At 38.2% G+C, this 25,442-nt stretch overlaps 1 protein-coding gene and 1 long non-coding RNA gene across 2 annotated transcripts; both read left to right on the top strand.

Annotated features, from left to right (window-relative positions):
* Positions 1 to 4,245: 4,245 nt before the first annotated feature.
* Positions 4,246 to 13,349, top strand: LOC107078076 (uncharacterized). Its single transcript, XR_001479068.2, has 3 exons — positions 4,246 to 4,335; positions 12,091 to 12,150; positions 13,260 to 13,349. It is a non-coding gene; the product is annotated as an uncharacterized lncRNA (long non-coding RNA).
* Positions 13,350 to 16,051: 2,702 nt separating this feature from the next.
* Positions 16,052 to 24,294, top strand: miox (myo-inositol oxygenase). The gene is made up of 10 exons (XM_006633742.3): positions 16,052 to 16,161; positions 16,860 to 16,943; positions 17,119 to 17,199; positions 17,507 to 17,669; positions 19,569 to 19,636; positions 21,112 to 21,221; positions 21,542 to 21,609; positions 22,449 to 22,498; positions 22,715 to 22,827; positions 23,410 to 24,294. The coding sequence occupies exons 1-10, from the start codon at positions 16,144 to 16,146 to the stop codon at positions 23,516 to 23,518; spliced, it is 864 nt and encodes a 287-aa protein (XP_006633805.1). The 5' UTR covers positions 16,052 to 16,143; the 3' UTR covers positions 23,519 to 24,294.
* The last annotated feature ends 1,148 nt before the right edge of the window (positions 24,295 to 25,442 follow it).

The raw sequence follows: 25,442 nt of genomic DNA, 5'->3' as shown, positions 1-25,442 counted from the left end.
TATCCACCTGTGTGATCCTGGTATACCCACCTGTGTGATCCTGGTATATACACCTGAGAGATTCTGGTATATACACCTTTGTGATCCAGGTACAGTATATCTGCCTGAGAGATTCTGGTATATACACCTGAGAGATTCTGATATATGCACCTTTGTGATCCCGGCATTTCCGACATTTGTCCATCTTAGAAACATAACTGTTATCGCTAACTGTCGTGAAACGCCAGTCAACTTTTTTGTCTTTTCTCCAATTTATTACTGTAGCTCCCTGCTTGCTGAGAAAGCTAAATCGGCATTGAACAAACTTCAGTATATCTAGAATTCATCAGCCAGAATCATGACTAGGTCTTGTGCAAGTGATTTCAATACTCCTATCCTGGAGTCCTTGCACTGGGTTCCTATCAGGTTTCATGTCAACTTCAAAATCTTCGTGCTCGCCTATAAAGCTCTACTTTGTTTTGCACCTCGGTAAGTGTCTGACTTACTAACATTCTACTACCCCTCTTGTAACCTTCATTCATTTAATTCTAGTTTCTTGTCTGTCTGTTAAACCTGTTTACATACTGTACAATATCATGGGTAACGGAGCCTTCTCCTGCTCTGCAGTTCTATTCTTGAGCATATCAGAGAGTCTCCTTCCCTGAGCACCTTTTTTAATCAAGACTCAAAACCTTATCCTTAGAAACGTTTCCCATCCTGCCAACCTCTGTTTAGTTTTCTCCTCTCTGGTATGCGACTTAGGTCTATCAAGACAAGGACTATCCATAACAGCACCTATTCAGAGGATGTGAGATGCATAAACTCTGAACTTTAATTGTGAAATTGTTATTCTGTCTCTCACTGTTATTTATTTTCCTTCTGGTGTGTGCTCAGGATGGTACAGTATGTGAAAATGTGATGGGTGGGTGCTGTACATTATGGGCCTTATGTTGTTTATTTGTATTGTATGTCTTTTAAGTGTATGAACTCAGCAAACCAAATTCCATGCATGCAACTAGTTGTTTTGGCAATAAAGTATTTTACAGGATCACTGTATGTGATCCTGGTATCTTTACCTGTGTGATCCTGACATATCCACCTGAGTGATCTAGATATATCCACCTGTGTAATCCTGGTGTGTCCACCTAGTAAAATACCTCAAAACAATTCACATTGTTTTAGAACCTTCTAAATAGCTCACATCTTGCTGGAAAACAAACACAATTAAACTTTGCTACCATTCGCTGAGGCCTGCACTTTTCTTTGATCTCAGTTTTAACGTTGATCTGCACTGACATTTTTGCCTTTTCATTTTGTACTTCCAAGTGACATGATAGCTATTCCTGCGCACACACCATACTGTATAGCCACACTGTGATCATCGCGCTTCCGCGCAGTGTCGTGCCCCCTGCCACCCGTTCCGTTCCGTCCCGCACACCTGGGGCGTGAACCCCGGTCTCCGGCGTAACGCAACAGGGCACCAGCCGCATGAGCTAAAGAAGACCTCCCTCAGCCCAGGCAGCTGAGGACCCTGCTACGCGCAGTGAGGGCGCTGACGTCACCACATTAGCTCCGCTACAACACCATGACAGCAAATTGAATGGTCCATTTGAGGAATGTGAGGAAATATAGCCTGAAATAATAGATTTACATGGCAGACAATAAAATATACAGCTAAACTGTAAAATACCCCGATAGTTGTAGAGTACCTGCTGCACCCACAGCTGTTACATTATCCTTTTGGTTGAGTTAAGTCTTGAGAAATGGATGATTTTAGGGAGACAGAAAATCTGCTGAATTGTAGATCTCTAAGAGCAGGGTGGGAGTCCCTGGACTATGTTATCATGTATAGCAATCAAGATCTGAACATAGTGTTCTAATAGGCTCTGTGTTAAAAAATGTATAATGACAAGCAATTCTTTACACAACATCAAACAATACTGCAATATGGAATAGTTTTGGTGTGCAAGGGTATAAAAGGGTATAAAATGGTAATGACAACCTATTTAAAACAGATTGTGAAGTCACCTATTGGTATTTGTTTTTTTCAAATGTAGCAAGAAAATATGAATGTTTTTCTTTTTGTAAGTTGAACTAAGCAGGTTTACAAACAATCAATACTCTTGTGAATTCCAAAGTCCACAATGGTGTTTAGGATCAGAGTAAAATATTGTGTACAAAGGCAGACACGTTAGATGTAATGATCAGCCAAACATATGCTGTAATGCCACTTAAAAAGATCAAGCTTGTAACAGCAGGTCAGCATTTCTGGCCATATACAGATATACAGTATGTAGAGTCACTGCAGTTATTCCAGCATGCTTATCTTATGAATAGATTAAGGCATTCCTATTTTACAGTATGAAAGAAAAAAGCACTGTTAAAAAATGATAGGACATTTCCTCATGATTTTCAAAAGAATTAAACCTTTCAAATTCACTGCGTAATATTCAATGTGTAATAACACATTTTAAAACCTGAAATTAATTATGATAATGAAGAATACAAAAAATAATTAACAACTTACAATAGTGTGCTGATTTACAGTACTTGAAATTACAGTGATTTTACTTATATTTTAAATGATCAAATAACAATTTTAAAACCGAATTCAGTAGTCAAATGTCTGGCAGCACAGTAGCCAGATGAAATGTTTCAGAAGAGCTCTTTAGCTGCATAGTGAATTCATTACCACATTAGTCCATGTATTGAATTACAGTATTCGTTAACAGCACATGCAGTGACTGCAAGCTTTAGGAGTGAAAAGAGATTCTTTTACAAGGCGCTGAACAGGACCCATTGAAGAGACACTGCAAAAGTGGTCCTCACGGTCAGGCTTCACAGTGTGTCACGGATTATGCACACTGACCTCAGAATGTGTGGCTTACAGCAGCTCCTTTTGCTCAACGTTGTTTTTGGGATTGCTCAGGAAAAACATCACCAGGACAGCCAGACATGCAAACAACTGAAAGAAAACAGAAAATGCGAAGGGAGTCATAAAACAGTTCTTAAAAAGAAAAGCAAAGTCATGTACCAATCATCTCATGACCCTCTGCAATTATTTATACAGCAGTTAGGAATACGTCACTGAAATTCCATCTCAAGTATATTGTTTTATAACAAAATTACTGTTATCTTGTAATTATTAACTTATTACTATTTACTTGTAAATGTTTTTGACTAACATCCTGGATCCATCCTCCATTTTCTAACCCACTGTTTTCTGACCACGGTGGAGCCAGTGCCTATCCCAGCAAGCAACAGGGGCAAGGTGGGATACACCCTTGATGGATACACCCTTGATGGAATGCCATATAAACTCCACACAGATAGCACCCCAGGAATTTAAACCCAGGACCCCCGCAATGCAAGGCACTGACCACTGTGCCACTTCTGCTTCCCATGTCAAGCTGTTCCTGACAACTTGACTCTTGACTACCAAACATTATTTACTGTAATATTAAAGAGAATATTCTTAAAGCAGCATTTGATTCACTAGTTTGATTTTTATTTTTATTATAATTTCTGTAGCAAGATATATTCATTTTTAATTTTCCTAAGGCCACTCTACCCCCCCTCTCCATCAGGTTCTGGATATTGGCAGTATGTGATGAAATGAAAAACACTTTTTAAAGTTTACTTTAAATTACCTAGGTTTGATGAAACAAAGTAGTTGTACTGTACTTACTTACCTGTGCTTAAATTACTACCAATCCATCTTTTTTCAGAGAATAGCTGGTAATACTGTACATACTGTACCACTGATGATTCTTACACTTTTCAGTGGAGGGTCGAACATTTTGGACAAAATGGCAGTTTCTTAGGGAGATAAAAGTTAGATGTTCACTCAATTCAGTCCTTTTGGAGAGATGAATAAGGTTTTGTTCAACATAAAGATCATGCCCTTGCTGTGGTCAGAAAACAAAAGGGATTTTGTGAAGATTATTGAGGATAATCTCAATGGTAAATGTTCATTGTGTTAGTTGTTGGGTGTGTTAGTCATGAAGGAAAGATTTCTGCCAAGATTTTTAATTCTGATTTTAAGAATGTGATGACTACAGTGGTGAAGTTCTGCTTTGATACATGGCTTGAGTTTGGTAACTTGGGGTTCCCAGTTGAGATCATGGATTCTCTGTCCTTGCCTGTGAAGTGTTACTGTTGGACAATTGGCATTTTCACTGCTCTTAGAATCTATCTGTGAACAAATTTTAATGTATAAATTCAGTTCTTTGTCCCTTCCAGAGCTGGTTAATGACTGAACACTCAGTGGCTTGTGTGCTGATTAAAGTATCAAACTACAAGCCTGGATTTGGAGAACTCAACAAGGGAAAGCAAGGGCAATGATCACACTTAATGGTAAGATTTGCATCTTAATTTGTTTTAAAATAAATCTGCTAAAATGTAAAATAGTACTTTTCCTGACATTAAAAAAGTATCAATTGCATGCAAATCTGTAAGTAGAAGTGAACTCTTGCAATGCTACTTCTGAAAGACTGATGATTCATGGCCTAAAGCCTTGGACTGCTTCAACATGATGTCTTCTTGCATTCTGTATCATCCACTGTGTGTGAAATTATTCTGTAGGCTCTTATTTGCTGCTGCTGCAGACAGTTTAGATGCTAACAGCGCTGGGACTGTAATCAACTATATTTTAATTTTATTCCAACTGTATAACTATGTATTTCTTTGGTTTTCATACAGTATATGTGTAAGATCACCTTATTGTAATTTGCTTAACAAATAAAATTCTGTTATACTTAATGCTTGACAAGTGTACATTCACAGTTATTTTGCAGTGTCTAAGTTCAGTCACAATCCCTGGGTTAGATATGGAAGGTTTTACTATGTTTTTAGTTCAAGGTTTTTAGTTAGAGGGGGAATGCAGTCCCAGTCTCTCAGACTGGTTATTGAATCTCTGTAACAAAATCAATTAACAGACGGTATTGGAAACTTTTACCAATTCCAAATTAGAATCTATGAGAATTGCAACATGAAGCTACCCTTACTGTTCACTGGTCACTGTCATAACTAGTAATATAGAAATGGTCCAATGTGATCTGTATGCAGTTTACAAGTTACAGTAAGTAGGATTAGTCAGCAAAACCATCTCAAAGTCGAGAGCAATATTTCTACTGGGTTAAAAGAGATACATTCACAAGCCTGCTTGTTTACAGGGCCTTTTCACATCACTGGAAGTTTTGTTGCCTTGTTCTGAGCCACAGAATATGATGCTGCGCATACCTGGAAATTGTGTCTTTTGTGTGATGTAAATTGGAGGTTTTACAACCTTACTGTGTACCTTTTACTTTCATTGTGGTTTTAAATACATTCATTGATGCTAATTCTTTCTAACCCCAAATATATATATAAAAAACTTTGCAGTTCCCCTTTAAATTATAACAACAGTGAGAAAGTACAGTATAAACAAAATTTAAGGAAAGGTTTTTCTGTGTTGTTTCTTTAATTATCCAGAAAAACCATTCAGTGTTGGTCAGAATGGAACTTTTTGTTTGCATCATTTAGACTTGTAGCTGTTGCTTTATTCCCCATAAATGGGGAGATATCCTTGCCTGGAGCAACTTGCCTGGAACAGGAAGCTGTTGGCTGTTCAGATGGGAGATGAGGGCAGATGGCAACAAGCCCATGAAACTCCCCCGTAGACGTGCAGTAACACAGTCCTCTTAACGTAGTCCTTAGCTTCTTAATTTCTATGGGCCATGACCCCTTGAAAATAGTCAAGGGCATCACTGTTCTGTTCACCTCACGCAAGTGTGTTCGAGCCTTTCAGTAACCTCGCTCAACAATATGTTTCTATTTATTTAATGTGGAACTACTGTAAGCTTTCCCTTTTAATTACAGCATTAACATTTTTTATAATCATGAATGACAGGCTATTTGAAACAAGGTAAACAACAGCTTCAGGAAGTTCAGATCAGCCCCTTTCTCATGCATTTTTGCCTCACCCGCCCACAAAATACTCAGATGTTATAATTAACCCTGTCAATCACAAAAACAGGCGCATGGAAAAGTACTTGAAATTCATTATGTTCACTAAGCCTGGTGTTTGTTTCCTATCCATTAAAAAATTAATAGAGCGGTTTTACTGGGTGATTTTCTAACAGTTGTCCTGTAATAGACTCCCAATCGTATAATTCTCTGTTTTAATAAACCACATCAATACTCACCATAATGTTCTTAAGCATAGGTTGCCTCCAAGTGGCCACATTTAATATAACACCTTGATACTGCGTAAAATGAATGGTAAATTTCCCATCATAAACATTTTCTACTACTTTTCCTGGTTCCCTGACCTTTTGAGTCAATTGTTATAGTTGTGTAAAACTGTCCCCCTGCATATCCTCTGCCCTGACCACCTCAAAGTTTAAACACTCAACAGTGATTTACTGCATCACAATTCTTGCCAATTTAATTTTTTACTTAAGAATGATTATTTTAAACAAAACAACAGCAGTTGTTAATGCAGCACAGTGGTGCAGTGATTGGCATTACTGCCGTGCAGTGCTGTGGCCCTGTGTGTTCAGTTCCAGAGCTGGGGGTGCTAGCTGTGCTCAGTATGTATGCTTTCCCTCTCTATGTGTGGGTTTCCTCCCTATACTGGTAGGTTATGTGGATTCTGGGAAAATTGGCTCTGGTTTGTATCTGGTTTGAGTGCCCTGTAATGAACAGGTGTCCTGTTCAGGGAGTAGAGTATCCTGCCTTCAGTCTATCCCTTATAGGGATAGGTCCTGGCTCCCTGTAAGGGAAATGAAATGACTTTATTACAAAATACACAGCACCACCCATGGACCACATCCATAACAGCAGCATTACCATCTGGTAACATGATATCATCACTGTCACAAATGAAGGCATATTATAGAAGCCGGTATCTTATGTGAACTATTTCCCAAACCAACACCAAAGTCCCATTTAAGTTCTTGCTTCATAGTGAAGCTGTCATGAAATGGTTGTTGAGTCATTAGATCAACTTTTATTCACCGTCTATAATTTGATCAATGTTGCATTAGTCAGCAGGCAAAAAAATATGAGTTTGCCTGGGGAAAAGGACCTACAGTTTTTATAAGCCAGACAGGGCGGCACAGAGGTGCAGTGGTTAGCATTGCTGCCTCACAGTGTTGGAGCCCTGGGTCCGATGCTGGACTTGAGGTGTTCTCCCCTGTGCATGTGGGTTTGGTCTGGGTGCTACAGTTTCCTCCAACAGTCCAAAGATTTACAGGCTTATGGGAAGACTGGCCCTGGTGTGTCTGTGTCTCTGTCTGTGCCAAGCCCTCTTTGGATTGGTTGCTTGCTCCCCCAAAATTGGAAGAAGCATTTAGAAAATGGATGGATGGATGTTAAAACAGGACATAAACGAGTCCCTTCTGAACCTGCAGCATAGAAAAGTCCGCTATGGAGAGGACTTTTTAGTACTGTTTTTGTGTTTGGTCTCCTGCATGCAATTTGTTGACTATTTATTGCACTGATGACTTTCAGGCCTGCTTCCGCTGCATAAATGACATCATTGGAATTATAGCCACAAAGCAGAAGGTGACTCAACCCAAAGTATACAGGGTGCTAAACAATAAATGAAAGATATGTGGGAACATAGAAATGAGAAACAAGCAGTGTCAAATGAAAGGCTTTATATGCTCTAGTCTCTAGTTCCCAGTTACTGTGGAAAAAGAAGATCCAAGGAGAACCTGGATTTGTTTGCTTATGAATAGGGAAGGCTATGATTAGTTTTGATGGTGTATAAGAATGTGCTCAAGGCAGAGCAGTCTTAATTGTCTCTCTGTCCACCATTTATTTCAGTATGGTCCTAGAAGTGCATTGAAAACATTTACCTTAATACTATTTGACTCAAACCCTACTTTTAACTACAGTATATATTCACACATACCTGTACTGTATTCATACATCACTTTCCCATATTGTGTAAAAGATAAAGTGAACATCAATAGACACCCAATTCTTTTACAGTTTTATTTATAGTTTAATTTTGTATCGTTTTCTACCTGCGTGTAATACTCTGCAGCTGTCTACAGTAAATATTATCTGTAAGGTGTTTGCCAAGTCTTGAATTTTGTCCTTATGGATTTCCTTTGGAGCTTCTAAAAAGTCTGCTGATTATTCTGCGTTGGTATCATCTATGAATATGACTACTGCAGTTTACTAATGATAGAAAAGTCTAAATCATGGATATAAATTAAATAGAGCATTGGTCCTAATACAAGTCCCTGTACAACTAATTGTATAGCCCTAAATTTAGCGCAAATGCTTTATGGATTTACTATCCAATCAACCAGTTCTTGATCCGGACTGGCACAACATTAATTGCTTTGTACCTGCAAATTAAGAATTAATCTTTGATAATGACCTTTAATATAAAACTTCCACAAATCTATGGTGTACCTATACTGTATACTCTATTATTTACTTTGCTTGCATTTATTACTGTTGTTTTTGTTCAAAGAACTCAAACAGGTTAAACAAGACATTCGGAGAAGTCCCAATGATCTGCTGCCATGCATATGATCAAGTAGTTTGCCTCTAACTATAGTATTCTATAACCTTACATGTAATAGAACTCAGATTCAATGGTTTGGTTTCGTTACAGATTTTATGAATGGACTTCAGGAGCAATTTTTCGGACAATGGGTATTAACTTCAGTGACTGTTGGAAACATTTTGTTGAATAATCTCTCATTTCCTTCAGCACAATAGATAGAATACTATGAGTGCCTGGAGGTTTGTTTATCTGAACATGTTTCCTCTATGTACACATCTAGTACTATATAATATAGAACTTTGTCTTTGATGAAGCTGAAGCATGTTTTCAATTGTCTCCATGGTAATCATCTCAGTGAAATGTTAATTTAATATCTTAAACTAGTTTCCTTTCAATGTTTAAACCATTATTATCCCCACGACACTTCAATCTTTCCTGTTCTTTGATGTTGTAATAGTGATAAAAAAACGATTACTAATGGTATTCATTTTAGTCTCTTTCATTCTTTTTTGACCAACATTTTCTTTACTTGTGCTTGGAATTTTCTAATCCTTTTATAAAGTATTTTTCTGCTTAAAATTAATTGAGTTATTAAACCAATTGAGTATTTGCTTTCTAGCTTTTGATGTACGTACTCTAGGGATACATTTTTTTCTGAGCAGATTCTTCTGATTCCATATCTATCTTATTCCATTTTAATTCACTTAAAAACACTGCCGTGCTCTGTCTTCTCTCTTTCACTCAGAGGTTGCAGCTCTGCATAGAGAAGTGAGAGATTTTGTTGGAACACTATACGTTTTGAATAAGATATGAGCCTGGTCTTATTCAGTGAATGTCAGGTCTCTAGATTTTCTCTATTGCAACCCATGCAGTGTCTTTGGATGCACAATATGCCAGTAATGAGAGAAAAACTTCGTTACACAAAGCCTTGACTGTAGCTTCAACACATTCTATCTTGTCTTTAGTTTGCAGATGTCTTTCACCGCCCACAATGTGGGTGAAGCTTAATTTGTTGGCAAAGACTGGAAAGACAGCAGCTGCAAGCTGTCGTCTGTTGTGAGAAATGACAAATTATGGACCTCAATGGCTTGCAGTTATATACTTAAGTAGAAATTACTTAAAATCTTGCCACTTTGATGTACTGTACCTGGACAAGTGGTCTACTACAGGAAGGAAGGTGTGATCATGCAAAAGACAAGATTTGTGAATAGACATTATCCTTAAGAGCTCCTTAGAAATTTTCCTGTGGTTTTGGTAGGCTGTCGAGATAACCAGCACTGGGCAGAGACAGCCCTTTAGTTGTGCACATGACAGTATCACGGTGTCCTTTGTGAAGGGTGACAAAGATCATCTAGTTCCCCACCTGCTCCTACTGAAATGGCAGTTCTTGTCTGAGCTGGAACCTAGACATTAGAAAGCTGGGCAAACACCAGCCATCCTGAGTCACCTGATCAAATGGAAGAAAACAATTGTTCAGGTGATGATTTAAAAACAAGGAATTGGCTTCTGAGATTCAACATCTGCCAGCTGGTGACAGATCGGTTACAGTGCAGGGCAGTAGTGGGAAAAGGAGCCGAGAGAAGGAGTGAAGGTTGGATTTCAAGGACATGTGAGTTTTGGAAGAGTCATGGAGAGAGCTTTTGTTGGGAAAGAGTTTTTAAGAGTCTCATAGTGCAACTTGTTTGGACCTGGTAAGCTGCTTAGCTGCCTGGCTATTATCAGAGAGGGACTTTAGTTCTTTAGGAAGAAATCTAGCTAGTAGCTCAAAGGGAATTTAGGTTTTGTTTTTGTGGTTTTCGTTTTGTGCTTTTCAGCACTTTAAAATAAAAGGGCCCTACATCTACATTTATGGCTGTGTTTGTATTCCTGAGACCTGCCTATATAAAGATCCCATTTTGGCACCCCAGCTCTGGGTGTGCCACATACACACAGAGGGGAGGAACCCTGGACACACACAAGCAGGGTAGTACACAAAAGCAGCTTAATAAACACAAGTAAAAAAGTATTGAATAATGCAAAAATACCAAAAGAATAATTAACAGCAACTATCTAAAAGGATGACTGAGTCCCATGATGTTACCACTACACGAACAAAGATGGAAACCAAAACAAACCTGCGTTGTGCAAAATAATAAAATAAAGTTCTTTAACAAGCCCTTGTAGCTGGCTGTTTATGAATGCAGGTCTCTTTCATCATCTCAAAACAGAAAAGATCAGCATAGCTGCTATAGTGCTTTAGCCAGTTAAACAGTATTCCATCCGGCAAGGCCTGATTGGGCAAAATGTCACATTCTGAAAAGACAACCTAAGACATTTCTGTGGGAAAGGTAGAACCATGTTTTAGTTGTAAATAAGTGTTATGTAAGTTGAGTTTAGAAGAATTAATAATTAATTTATTTAGTAAAATTCATCAAAAGGCCAATCTTGAGGTGCTCTTATAAATTTTCCACTTCTATACAATTATTTTAGGATCTTTATCTTATAAGTCCTTATATGTCCCAGGTGCTTGATCGCTATCGTTGTCTATGTCCAGTCCATTTTTTTGTTAACCATACGTTTATTTTTCTTTTTACTCAAGCAATAGATAACCTGCTCCCGGCTTGCTAGGCCTGTCGAACCTTCACCAGTGCCCTGTTACAAGGATGTTTCCGGTTGACCCGGGATGGTCGTCATGGCTACCATAACAGTCATGAGGGTTAAAATCCACCACACCATACAGTACATCTTCCAGTCCCAGCAATCCCCCAGCAATCCCTTTCCATTTCTCACAACAAGGACGTGGGGCTGGTCTCTGGGAGGTAGAATTAGAGAAGTGTTGGTGTCACGGTCGTCATCCCTCCTCTAGAGGGTGCTCCTACCCTTTTCTATTATGTTTAGTTTAAGTACCTTCACCTGCGTCTTGTCCCCCTTTTTGTTATTTAAGCCCAGCATCTCCGCAGTTCCGGGCTCAGGTTTGGAACACGGACATCTGAAGGCCCACCTACCACCAGGCTCAGGAGTAGCCCGAGGGTATAGGCCTTTTCCCCAGACGTCTTGACCTCTGAGTCTGGGGCTCGGAGCACCTTGTCCCGTTATGCTTTTAATGTTCCGTGTTCCTGGTTCCACTTCCCCGTTCCCTGCTTTTAACTGTCTCCGTCATGGATGGACCCCCCAGCCTTTTGGATTTTGGACATCACCCTGATTACCCCTACTGACTTCCTTGGACTCGTTTGCCTATGCCATGCCCCCCGAGCACTGGATCACTGCAGTCATCACCCCCTGTCTGTCTACCCACCCTGGTCCTGCTGAGTCTTCCCTGATGTCCTTCTCCAATCACTTCCAGATTATACTGTCACGTATTGGGTCTTTAACAACGCATTTCACGGGAGTCTGACCCAGCTACCGTGACAGCTCGGAGCTATACCAGTCCACCACTATATACAAAAATAGCAGATCAGGTGGTTTAGTCCTCTTGCTCACATGGTCACCAAAAAACAGGCGTACAGAGCAGACAACAGTAGGATGTCAGGGTACAAGCCGAGAGGTCGACCAAGAAAAACCTGTATTGAAGGCATCAAAGATATATAGAAGATACTGAAAACACATGACATTCCCGTTCACAGGGCCTACAGGCTGGCAGCCGACAGACAGTTGTTTCTCCTCGTGGCACCTTGTGGGATAAAGTAAGTAAAGCAAGTATACAATAAATGAGAGCTGAAGTTTATCTGGTCGCTGTCCACAGAAAATAAAGAAATCAAGCACGTCATCATATGTTGCATGAAATATGAAGAGGTACTGTATGCATATACAGTATATATGGTCCCATGTATATAGAAATATAAAGATAAATTCAATTAAAGATACATATAAATTCAAGATACAGTACATACTGTTTCTTTGTGTTTCCATTTTAACACAAGAAAATAAAACTTAACTACCCAACTTATTATTTAATAAAACATTTTGAAAACACTATTTGAGAACTGACACTTGTTCCCTGTCAGTATTACTTCTGCAACTTGGTAGGTGATTCAAATACCAATTTATAACCTGAAAGAGACTAACTACAATGGTCTTTGTTTGCTGTCTTTCCGATTGAGAATCTCTCAAGAGATTACATGATGGAAAGGGAACAAAAGTGTAAAAAAATCAGAGACTTCATCCTAAACACAATAGCTGGCAGGGGAGTAGGCAGTCAAAACAAATAGAACATTATTCCCTACTTTACCTTGTTATCAACACAGATAACATGTCCTTGACATCAAAATTCTAGAAAGTAGAAAAGTAATGCCTTTATCTGCAAAAAGTGTATAACTAATTCCCCTATAAAAAACAACACAAAACCTTTGATTTACTTTGAGCACAGCTGATTTCTGTTTTCACAACCTTTAAATATTCCATGACATGGCAAAAACATGTAAAAAGCTTTTCATATAACTTCATCGCAGAGTCAAAGGTCTGAAGTCTAATATTTGCTTTTTATCTTGAAAAACAAGACCATTTCAAAACAGCACGTCATTCAGATTTGGTTCAAACATTCTTCATTTTTGGTTTTATAATGCTAATAATTCAGGCTGCATCCTTTGTAACACTAAGAGAGATGCACTTGACATTAGATGAGTACATGATATGAAAAGCACAATTTAATGGATTTTCAATTCAGTTTTCAAAACTAGATACTGATCTTAGAACATTTGGTAAAGTAGCTACTAATCCATTTCACAAGTACTACACAGGAGCATGGAAAATAATATACTCTTATTGTGCATTTAATTTCCTTCCTCCTCCCCAGACTCTACCTATTGTTTGGCTTTGACAGGAGAAGTGGCACCAATAGTGCCCCATGCCAAGTGCTGGCCTTGGATCAGTCAATCCAGGCTTTTAAAAGGTAATGTGAAAGCAGGAATGTTTTTAAGGGCAAAGCCGAACGAACATTATGTAACTTTGGAATGTTTACTTGTTGTGTTCTGCAAAATTCCCCAAGTAGTGATTAAAACACTGTTTACTGTGATACAAAGCTGTCTTTTGAGAACATTTCTAGAAAACTTTTTTACCAGGAAGTGCTCAGGACATAATCGTTAGTGTTGCATAAAGCTCAAAACTGGATTCAAGGAAAAAAAATCTAACCATACAATGACTCATTATCTTGTTTTTTCTTCTTTCATGTTTTGAAGCTATTTTAATTTTGCTGCAGTTTTGTGTGGCAATTGTTTGCAAAGTCTGTTCATGATCACAGGCATGTCTTTCCACAATTTATTTGCAATAGTTCTGTTGTCATGGCAAACAACCAGAAAACAACCAGGAGAAATAAAGAGACATCCAGACATCATAGGATGTAAAACTGTACAAACAACACAATAAATGACAACAAAGTAGAGGCTAGTGCAGATGTTTAGAAAAGCAGTTCACTTCCGAGGGCCTGGAACAAGCCACCAAGGCATGCTGTAGAAGCCAACAGTAACACTAGGATGTTGATATCACCTTAGGCCTGTTCTGTTAATGATGCATCGTTTTAGTCATCGAATGCATGGAATTAGCTTTCAAAACATGTGGCTACAAGAGTTCCCAGCCAAACAACATTGGCCCGCAATGGTCCCTTACAGGAGTGTAATCCCCCCAGCAAAACATCTGACAAAACAAGAGATCACAATACTTCAACAACCCACAATTAGGGCTACATCGCCACTGAATGGGCTAAAATGTGGATCCTGCAAGCCCAGGTCACAACAAAAGACCCCAAAAATGACAGCTTAAAGAAATAGAAAGTGACTTGAAAAACAATCAAACTCAAATCTGCTAATAATTTACAAATTTTGCGTCACAAAATAGCCTGTTTTGTGCCCAGGTAAGATGGGCTCAATTCCTTTTCCCCATTTAGGAGACTTGAAACAAGGAGTACTGTACCTATCTGAAATTTCTCAAATCAACATGATGGTCATTAACTTATGTACTGTAATATTAGAATACCAAAAAGGGGCTATGTTGTGAAATACAGCTATGTAGAAAAGCTAATATACATTCTACAGACAAGAAATATTAGTCCTCATAAACACCAAATTGTTAGACTTGCTGTTCAATGACATACTCAGCCACTCATTCTCTTTTATTATGATGCTCCCATTTTCAACTAGAGTATTCATACATTTTGCTGTTTCCAATGTGTTTTCCAAATCTCAATGTCCTGCCACTAAATACCCAGTTTCCCCAAAATATGTTTTGTGGAGTAAAATACTCCTCAAAGGGTATTCCCTTGATGGGTGTAGGTACTAGAAAACTGATTTCTTTTTCTTTTGCTACTTTTATTTCATTACTGTTTGACTTCTTTGTATGGACAAAGAAGAGAGACTTGCAGGGATGTAAAAACATGCAAAAATGGTAAAACTGAGATTAAACAAATAGTTTCAGAGAGAATGGGGATGTTAAGCAAACTAAGGCTGAAGACTCCCTTAGCTCTAGACACATACTGTAGGGAATTAGAAAAAAAAACTAATAGCACAAACAAGTGCCTGGATGAAAATGCACAGTGTCAAAAGTCACGACTCCTACTCCAACAAAGAACCTGTGCATGGGCACCATCTTTTTGTAGACTTTCTTGAATAGCAAAAGATGGCATGAAGAGTGCCTTCTAAAGGAACCGGAAGCTAAAATTCCTTTCATAAGAGACAGAGCCTTTATCTCTATAAATTACTCGTGCATCTTGTGCATCTTGATCGTCCAGTCCCTGGAGTCTCTGTGCACTAAATGTACAGTCTTGGGTGAATGCCCACTATAATATTTGTTATACATGATACAATGTCATATTTATACACAATATTTAATAATATTTATTTCTTCTGCTTGTCATGTAAACATCATAGCACTGAGGCAAGAAAAGACTTTACTCAAATCTGTCATAATTTAATTAAATAGAAAGGGCAAAGATCACAAAAAAAGATCACAAAATAATCTACAGATTTAGTTCTGAAGCATTGTTGAAAGATTTTGAAATGTAAAGGTTCGTTTGATTTTCAAGATTGATTTTTTTATATTTGGCAAAAATGTTTGTTGCTACAGTATGTTGGCATCTGTACAGTTTAATGTTACTGCGGACTCTGTCAGGGAACTGTATTAACATTTTATGCTGCTCGTTAGGTTTGCTCAAGTATTTCTTGGAAAAAAAAGCTTTCTATTTCAATGAAATTACTGATTAAACAAGAGTTTTAATAAAATGACTACAAGAAAGTCATAGGGGTCAATGGTGAGGCTTTAAGGATTGGAACAACAAAATAAACTATGCTGGATAAACTTCCTTTGTCAAAATTACTGATGATGGAAAAAAACATAGGAACTTTAAGCTTTTCACTGTTGTCCACTTGGAAAATAAAATCCTGAGTCATAGTGGATCTACTGAGGTAGGATTTCTGAAGCTAGTTAAAGAATTATTATTTTACCAAAGGTAAAAAAAGTGCTAAGCAGTTTTGTTGGAGTCGCACCAAGCGACCCCTGACAAATCAGTGAGAGCAGCCCCAGTTATCTAACAGAAGCAAGTTAAAATATTACTACACTTTCTCTGCAATAGGTGAAACCTGCCCCTGATGGATTACCCTTTAAATGTGTCAATTATATAGCCTTGTGTAGAGCTGCTCTATTATTATTGTCAGCTTGGAAGACTACGGTTTGGAAGAGACTGCAATACAATGAGAGTCCTCAATATCGTAAGAACCTCTTTTTTATTGTTCAGCAAAGACAAGACTAAGGGATATGAATAAGAAGGTGGAATGTGTGACTGTGTGACCTTTTTCCTTTTGTTTTTTTTCATTTCTGCTTGTTAAAAGGATTAAGAGCTGTCTTTTTAAAGGAGATGAAAACGGTCACTTAGTATCATGCAGAAACACCCATGTAGATAATATTCAAATGCCGCATCCTTACTTTACTGAATATGTCTGATCACTTAAATATGATGCACAACTACTGAACCTGTAAACAACGTTTCCGAAACATTGTGTTTTCTTTTTTTTCCCTTTTTTTCAGCTTGGAATAAACCTATTACTTGTTCCTATATAAAATAATGATTACACTAAGAGAAAGTAATGTCGTTTTCAAGGCTTAATGTCAAAAATATAACATGATCACTGAAAGCAACCGTTTTATAACATGCTTGCATGTTAAGTTTTTATGCTGCAAGTAAATGTACAGAAAAATAGTTATTCGTTTGTTGGTTCATTCATTCAACTGCTTGTTTTTGGCCATGTATTAATATTTTTGTTAACCTCTTTATTTTATGGGAATTAGATTGAACTCCACAATTATGTTTTGTCATGTTAATCAGAACGTGTAAAAACTTGCATACACTTTGTACTATGGATACTGTAGCTACTGTACTGTAGCAGAACTTTAATCTGTATTGTAACAGGGACCTGATCCCTCAGAGTTATACCGACCAGAACAGGCACAGAAGAAGGATGAGGAAGAAAATGTTGGCTTCAGGAATTTTAAGGTACTTTTTATACAGTATTTCTGCTTTAAAATAAAGTGTTGTTCTTAGCAATTGGTTAGATAAGTGGTCTTTCCCATTAAGGAATTCGACACTGTTTCAATTCAGAATGCATCATTAATTTTAAATGTCATATAGATTATATTGTTTAAACAATGCATCTGTCTTGGTACTGCAGAGTGGGGACCTTGTTCAGCGGGTCTATAACACCTACAAACTGATGCACACCAATCAGTCACTTCAATTTGTGAAACAAAAGGTAAGTCATACAAAGGAAAGTACTTACTGTTATGCCTCCAATTTGTAAGCCAGATTTGTAAGCTTGAAAAGAGCCAGATAGTGCACCTTTTGCAGAAGTATGGTGAATATTCTTCACAGCAATACTTCAGAACATGTGCTACTGCTACCATAACCTTGTGGAAACACTAAAACTGATTTGAACAACAAATTGTGGCTAACCTCTAAGTGTGATGATAAATTAAGGTTTTAAAAAGGGCTATGGATACTAGATACCTTGGTTTGTTGAACAGGGGAAAAACACTCAAGAGGTTCCATTCTTCTTCTAGCATGTGGAGTGGTTTGGCTTCAATCACACAAAGATGACAGTCATGGAAAGTCTGGATGCTTTGGATCAGCTGGTGGATCAGTCTGATCCTGATGTTGACTTTCCGAACTCTTTCCATGCTTACCAGACAGCAGAGGGGATTCGTAAAGAACACCCAGACAAAGGTCAGTCCTTCAGTGTTCACGCTGGATTCATATACCCCAAGCTTGCAGCTGGAAGAATGTTGTCTTAGTAATTCTTATTCTTATTATAAATGTGTACAGTCCATCATGTTTTCAAAAAGAAATACCTCTACTCTTTGCATGACACATGCCAGACAGAAAAACATTAAAGGAAATCAAGATTAAGTAATTGCAGAATTGGAAATCCAGTATGTTTAAAAATCATTGTAGATATTCAGCATATTCAGGATGTTAAATATATACCTAATGCATAAGTGGACAAGTGGGAAAACTTCGTTTTGATCACTTATCAGTAAATAATTTGGATACTTAATACAGTGTAGATTAAACTGACCCAGGGACGCCAAATAATGTAGATTAAGCCGGACCCAGGGACGCCAAATAATGAAGGGAAAACCGGTTCAGGGACGCCAAATATGTAATCATAGTGGCTCTCTGAAGGCACCAGTTCTGTAGGGTTTGGGCATTTACTGAGACAATTAGCAGTAAATCACAAAGTTGATTCTTTTGATGGCTTTAGAATCCAACCATGCGACATAACTCAAACAACGCACACACACAGGTACTAACACACGAGGATACATTTATTAATACATAGAATATGCATGTAAACCTAACAGATCTTATCGAGAGGGTTATCAGAATACAAAAGATATATATTCAATCAGTTACAAAGTGTTACACATATCAAGAGGACATACGTTCAGTGTATCATTCATTAAGACCGTTTCGTAAAGTGAACTTGGTTACAACTTCTACATTAGATACTCAAACAAGTACATAACTCTTAGGAATTAAATTGATATCAACTGGTTTGGATAACAATTGAATTCTCGAGCTGTAATGCATTGAAGTTGAATACTCATCCAATTTCTGGGGATTCAGATCTCCTGCGGGCACAAAGAAACAGTTGCAGGCTATGCTGTCCAATCCGCGCTCTCTGGCTCGGTGCCAGGCTGTGCTGTGCGGCTTGCGACGGTGCGCTGCTGATGCTCACTGTCCGGCTAGTTAGTGTTGGCTTTAACTAGCAAAGTTTGTGCACAGGAGAAAAGATGACTGTGGGTCCCAGCAAGTCAGGAAGAGGACCGGTTCGTTCTTGATGAAGAGCTAGTTCTGAATAGTAATTCAGCTGTCCACAGTTCCGACCTGTTCACGAGGCCTGCTGCTGGTTACTCTCTGGCAACCTCCACTCTAGACTCTTAGAACAAAGGAAAGTTCTGGCACTCTGACACACTGGCCGTTCCGTGGTTGTCCGGGCTGAGTCTCAGGATGGTCAGGAGGCGCGCTGCGAGAATGTCCTGCCCTTGGGAGCCTTCTGCTCCTGGGCTGTCCTGACCTGGAATTCTCCTTTGAATTCCCTTTAGAATCTTACTGAATCTTGTTGAATCTGAATCTGAATCTGAATCTTGTCTGAATCTCTGTGTTGCCTGTTTTTACCTGGAGGAACTTCAGCTCATTGATTGGCTGAAAGTTCCATGGGCATCAGAGTCTCACGTGGGTTACTCGGCCCTACCAGTCCCTGATTGGTTGATCAAGGTGAGATATGAGTCACTTACTCCTGACACTCAGTAATGCAGTCCAGATGTCCAACTGGCACTCCCTAGACAGATAGGCGCCAATGGATGACCATTGATCATGATAGCCAGGCTTAGCTAAGTGCATCCCCCTTTGGGAGCTGTCCTTATCAAAAGAAAACATCTTGCATGAATAGTTTCTCTGTGGCTGCACCACAGAGATGAACAGAGAAATGGGGCCTCATTTGGGAAGGCTCAGAACACTTAATTCTGCCTTATTATTAAGCCTCGCCGCTACAACAGCAACATTTTAATCTGCAGGAATTCCTTTTAACACTTCTGATGTTTAGTATTTTACTGTTAATAGATTGGTTCCAGCTGGTGGGTCTCATTCATGACATTGGGAAGATCATGGCTCTCTGGGGTCAGCCTCAGGTGAGTGGACAGCAAAGTGGAATAACATCCACACAAAGTGAAGCTGGAGTGCAAAGTTTATCCAAAATGCAATTTTTCAGCTTTCAGCACCTTCATCGGTTTTGTTTTTATACACGGCTCTTTCTTCAGATTGCCATTTAAAACCTGCTGCTGAAGCCCATTACAACTGGTTCAGCAGTTCATTCAGATTCTAATAATGATGAAAGGAGCCAAGGAGTATGATAGCATACTTAATTAATTGGCTGTGGGAATTACAGCATTATCGTATGAGGAATGAACCAGGAAGGCAGCTGCAAGCTGCAGCTGGCGTGGAGGAGGTGTGCTAGAAAATATGTGAACATAGTTGAGGCAGCCAGCAAATATTAACACATATGAGAGACGCAGTATGAAATTAGAATTTGACTTTTTCATGAACATCTGTTAAATAACACCATTTCAAATTCTAATAATGACAAAATGAGCCAAAGAATGTAAAGGGCTAGTGTACTTAATATTTTGTCTTCAACTCACCTAGCTGAGGGAATGATCGTGCTATCTGAAGAGCAGCACTCCCATAACCCTCTATAAAATCTCCAAAACACAGATAAGTGATGATGAGCATGTCTAATGCAGGGCATGGAACTCAAGTCACCAAACAGATGGCAGTGAGCCACCGAACACTGGACCTCTTTGTTGGGCAGCAGAAGCATTGTGGCAACCTGGAAGAGTAGTCTGATGTCAGCTGTACTGATGTGGAAGCAGGATAGGAATCTGCAAGGAGTTATTACTTGCTGAAGTTTGCTAGAACTGAATGGATGAGGATGGATTATAAGTGGAGCCCCCAAAACAAGTAAAGAAGAAATATCAGCTACCATAACAGTTTTAAGCTTGGGAAGGAGAAGAGAGAGTTGAGTGTCAACACCACACCAACTGGACACCAAACAAGAGGGGTGTGGAGGGAAGCCATCACCATAGCAGCGTGGGTTACAACCAGGGAGTTGGCACCAGGGATGGAAAGAACTGTACAGTAAATGAGGAGGCCAATAGCAGACTAATGCTGCATGCTTACAGCCTTGGGGGTAAATTGGCATCAGTGAGTGGGGGATTCACTGTAACAGATACTGAAACAGAGAACATGAAGGTTTGGGGGAAGCGGAGAAATTAAACAAAAAAAGATAGCCTGAGGCTGTAAGTATAATGTGTTGGACACTCAACCAGAAATGGAGAGACAAACATGGGGGAATGTGAGAAGAGAGGGGGGGGGGGGGGAATGAAGATGAAAAAAAACCCTACCAAATTGTTAAATAACATAATACGTAGACTTACACTTACTGTAATTAAAACAAGAATATATTTGTTAAAATAAACGTTAAAATAAAATATTGATTTGGACACATACATACTGTCACTTATAAGATGTACAGTACAACATTAGATCTTTGCCATTTACTTTAAAAAACAGTAAGCCAATTTAAATTTTTAAACTTCCTTTTCAGTGGGCAGTAGTTGGTGACACATTTCCAGTGGGCTGCAAATTCCAGAACTCCATTGTTTTCAGAGACAGCACTTTTGGGGACAATCCTGATGACAAAAACCCAGCCTACAAGTACAGTAATGTTTTCTGCTTTATTGAACACAATGAAGACACAGGGCTAATATTCTTTACATCAAATTTAGAAATGGCAGAACACAGAAATCCTGTGGCATCAATACAAAGATGATAGAACTTGGTTGTTGTCATCTCTCATGAACTTTCATTATAAACTCCATTTATATTAGTAATTGTGTAAATAAATAACACATTCAAAACTTAAGATAAAGCTCTTTAAGATTTTACAGATGGACTAACCTGGGAGATAGGACAATTGAAATATTAATTGATTAAATAAAAAAATAACTTTTTTTTTTAACAATTGTTCATCCTAGTACCGAATATGGGATATACAAACCAAACTGTGGGCTGGACAATGTATATATGTCATGGGGTCATGATGGTGAGTCATTATGTTCTATTTTCTTTCATTTATCTATTCTTACTATTTATATTAGTTAAGTAATTGCAGAATTATATATTATGTATATTAATACAATAAAGCCATCTATTTTATTAGAAGTAGAATCACAATTCCTCAGCTTGGTCTAAATAATCTAAACTGTATGTTAGAGAATTAAGTGCTTCAGAATATAATTTTGTTATTAAATATTCCAAGCATGAAATATCTCCTAAAAATAATTTCAAGTGAATTGAGAATTGCACAAAGTACAAAATACCGTAAGGGAATCGCGTTATTAATATAGTAACAATATCGTTACACTCATATACCACTTTTCTGGAAACGCCATGTAAAGTGCTTTACAGGTAATGGGGACTCTTCTCCTCCTCACCACCATCAATGTGTATCACCCATCTGGAGGATGCAATTGCAGCCAAAGTGCACAAGTACACTCGCCACACACCAGCTATCAGTGAGGAGGAGAAAAGAGTAATCAAGCCAATTTAAAGATGGGCATTATTAAGAGGCCATGACTAGTAAAGGCCTGGGGGAAATTTGGCTAGGACACCAGGATTACTCCCTTAATCTTTTCGAGAAACAACTTTTTTACAGTATAGTGTCCCGTCACTATACTGGGGCATTAGGACCCACATGGACCGCAGGGTGAGCGCCCCCTACTGGCCCCACTAACACCTCTTCCAGCAGCGACCTTAGTTGTTCTCAGGAGATTTCCCATCCATGGACTGACCAGGCTCACACCCGCTGTGGGTTGCCAGTTAGCACTTCCTAGCACTATCCTACAAAAACAGCTTAAGGAATAACTTTCTTTCTTCTTTCAGAGTATTTATACAGAGTGATGAAATTCAACAAATGCCCAATTCCAGAGGAGGTATGTCAGCAAAAACATCCGTTTTGTTGTTCCTAGGAAAGTGATTTTAGTCCAGGTGTCTCTGGTCCTGGTTATGTTGGTCGCCTTCTTTTTATTGTAAAGAAGCTAAAGTGCAACTACAGCTTAATAATTAACATTTGATCAGCATATTTTAAATGAACAAATCAAACAATTAACAAATGCCTTAAGACAGATTTTTTTCCTCTTTCCTTATAGGGTCTATATATGATTCGATTTCATTCATTCTACCCCTGGCACACTCACGGAGACTACACACACCTCTGCAATGAAAAGGATCTGAAAATGCTGCCCTGGGTGAAGGAATTCAAGTATGTATAATGTGTACAACATGGTGAGCTCTATCTGCTGAATATGGCAATTCTAAAGAACACAGGGTTTGTTACATGAGATCAGGACTAGGAGATCAGGCCTTAATGTTCTTACAAGCAGCAAAAAAAAAATGTATTCAGACACAACAAAGACAGTTAGCCTGTAAACATTTCTTGCTCAACACTTATTAAGCTGGAAGAAGAGTCTTATCTGAAATTATATTTTTCATTACTCTTGCTATACAGTAAAAATGGAGGTCTGGGGAAATAAACATTTGAGGCACTGGAGTCACATCAAAATAAGTCTTTAGACTGTAGACCTTTGAGGTCATCACAACCACAGGACATCACATTTTGTAGATATTTTAAATGGTAAACAAGTAGGAAAATAACTGCTTGGGAAAGGGACAGAAAACCCTGTTCTTTCATTTAGCCAGGTATATATTGATGACATTGAATTCAGTCCAGAATGTAAAAATGTAGAAAAAAGTATTTTTTTACATTTACATCTTGGGAGTGAGATTATTCTTCAGCACTATGAAGTACATGATCCTTAACTAAGTTCTCATGTTCCTTTTTCAGCAAATTTGACCTCTACACTAAAAGTACAGATCTTCCTGATGTCAAGAACCTTAAGCCATATTATCAGTCTCTGATTGACAAGTACTGTCCAGGGATGTTGTCCTGGTGAAAGGTTCTACAATGGGAATGGAGTGTTCAAATAAGCTGTGTAACATTGTAACATTTGTATGAAAAAGACTTTGACCTTTGTAAAAGGTGAAATGTGAATGGTACAATGTGAGTGAATTATGACAGGATTCCTCAGTTTCATTTAAATGGAGAAGAAAAAAACACAACTCCTTCTTGTCACAGTGACAACACTAGAGTCCTGCTCGTCAACAGTGAGTCAGAAACATCTGCATAGGCCTACATGAACACTACCAAAACCCTACGGGTTGACCCATTTAGAGTATATATAGTATACCCAAGGGTATTGGCTTAGTAAGACTGATGCTTTGGGGTTATTGTAGCACTGGAGGAGTGTGGATAAAAAGAGCAAATGCATTAAAGTTTTAAAACATTGTCCTTCAAATTGGAAACTGTTGCTTTAGACATTTTGCACAGAAGGCCCCTACCTTCAAGAGACAGCCATTATAATTCAGTTAAAGCCTAAATTTGCAAGGCTAGGTCATTTAGACTCAGGGGATAGGAAACTTCTATGTCAATAAAGTTATACCATAAAACAAATAACATCACACCACAAACTAAATATACTGTTTATAATACATAACTCTAAAGATCATATAACTAGGTATTTTCAATAAGTACAGTACATTCACTACTTCACTAGTGAAGACACATATCTCTTGGGGAATATCTTAATTGTAACTATGAATCATGTTGTCTATGGTTAATACTGTTCTTCCATTCTTGTAAAAGCTGAATAAAGTATTAGGAAACACCGCAGACGATATTTTGTTTTGTTCATTCGTATATCCTTTACGCAAATAACTTGTTAATAAACAAACCAAAAAGCTGGATGACTGTTAAATACCAAATCTTGGTATTACGTCTACTCATAAAGTTTTATCAAGAAAGAAAAAAAAACATTTGCAAATGGGACAACAGAATGACCTCTTGCTAAGGTAAAGCGAAAAGGAATTTGTCATATTATGTCAAATATATATATATTAAGTCATATGTTTGGTGATGCTCACAAAAACTTTCTCTTTTTACAATCACATACTGTACATATCATACAAATAGCAGCTTATGATGACAAATATCAAGAGGTTTATTTTTTTAATATTAACAGCTATAAATCCTCCTTAAACAGTATGATATATTCCAACAAAATAATCCTAACAAAACATGTTCTAAAGGCAGTTCTGCAGGGTCTGTTGATTTTTAGAAAGTATAGACATTGATCTTCTTTTGAAGTTCCAGTGAGTTATCCCCAAACAATGCAATCATTGAGCAACTCCTCAACCGCAAAAGAGTGCAGTCTTTCATTTTAAAGTTATGTTTTGGACCTTCAAAACACTCCCCCAAAAGCTTTCCAGGTTCAGTATGTGTACCACCTACGTACAGTATGAGGTGACTGATTCATGGTACACATTTTTGTACACTTGTATTTAAGTAAAAAGGTTGAAGTGCCATCAATACATGGCAAGCATAACCCCACAAAAGGAAACTCGTTAAAAAACTAGAAACTAAAGTCAAAAAACCCCACAAACAAGCAACAAATGAAAGTGTATGCAGGTCAAGCTTGGAAAAGCATCTCAAACGAACATATCAAGAGTCTGATGATGTCGATGGAACGTAGTTGTTACTGGTAAGGAGTATGGAGAACAAATACTAACTTTCTATTAGTTCGATTAGGTTTAAGTTGATTTGGCCCAATACTTATGCTGACCTAAGGTTTGGGGTGACTGAACACAAAACAGTTTTGGTCCAAAATGTATTCATTTAAATATCCTGAAATAAAAGATGACATTATGTACTTTACTCTCTTTCGGATGAGAAGTGAAACAGAGGTCCTGACTCTCAGTGGTCATTAAAGATCCCTGGGCATTTCTCGGTAAGTTATCCCGGTGTCCGGGCCCAATTTCCCC

This window comes from Lepisosteus oculatus, chromosome 7 (genome assembly GCF_040954835.1).
Source record: "Lepisosteus oculatus isolate fLepOcu1 chromosome 7, fLepOcu1.hap2, whole genome shotgun sequence".
Taxonomy (NCBI): Eukaryota; Metazoa; Chordata; class Actinopteri; order Semionotiformes; family Lepisosteidae; genus Lepisosteus; species Lepisosteus oculatus.
This window is presented reverse-complemented; position numbering and strand designations above follow the sequence as displayed.

Excerpts from the sequence above, each read along its gene's own strand:
- miox (XM_006633742.3), top strand. Across the intron at positions 21,222-21,541 it reads GACAAAAACCCAGCCTACAA|TACCGAATATGGGATATACA; the intron begins GTACAGTAATGT and ends TGTTCATCCTAG. Across the intron at positions 22,828-23,409 it reads CCCTGGGTGAAGGAATTCAA|CAAATTTGACCTCTACACTA; the intron begins GTATGTATAATG and ends TTCCTTTTTCAG.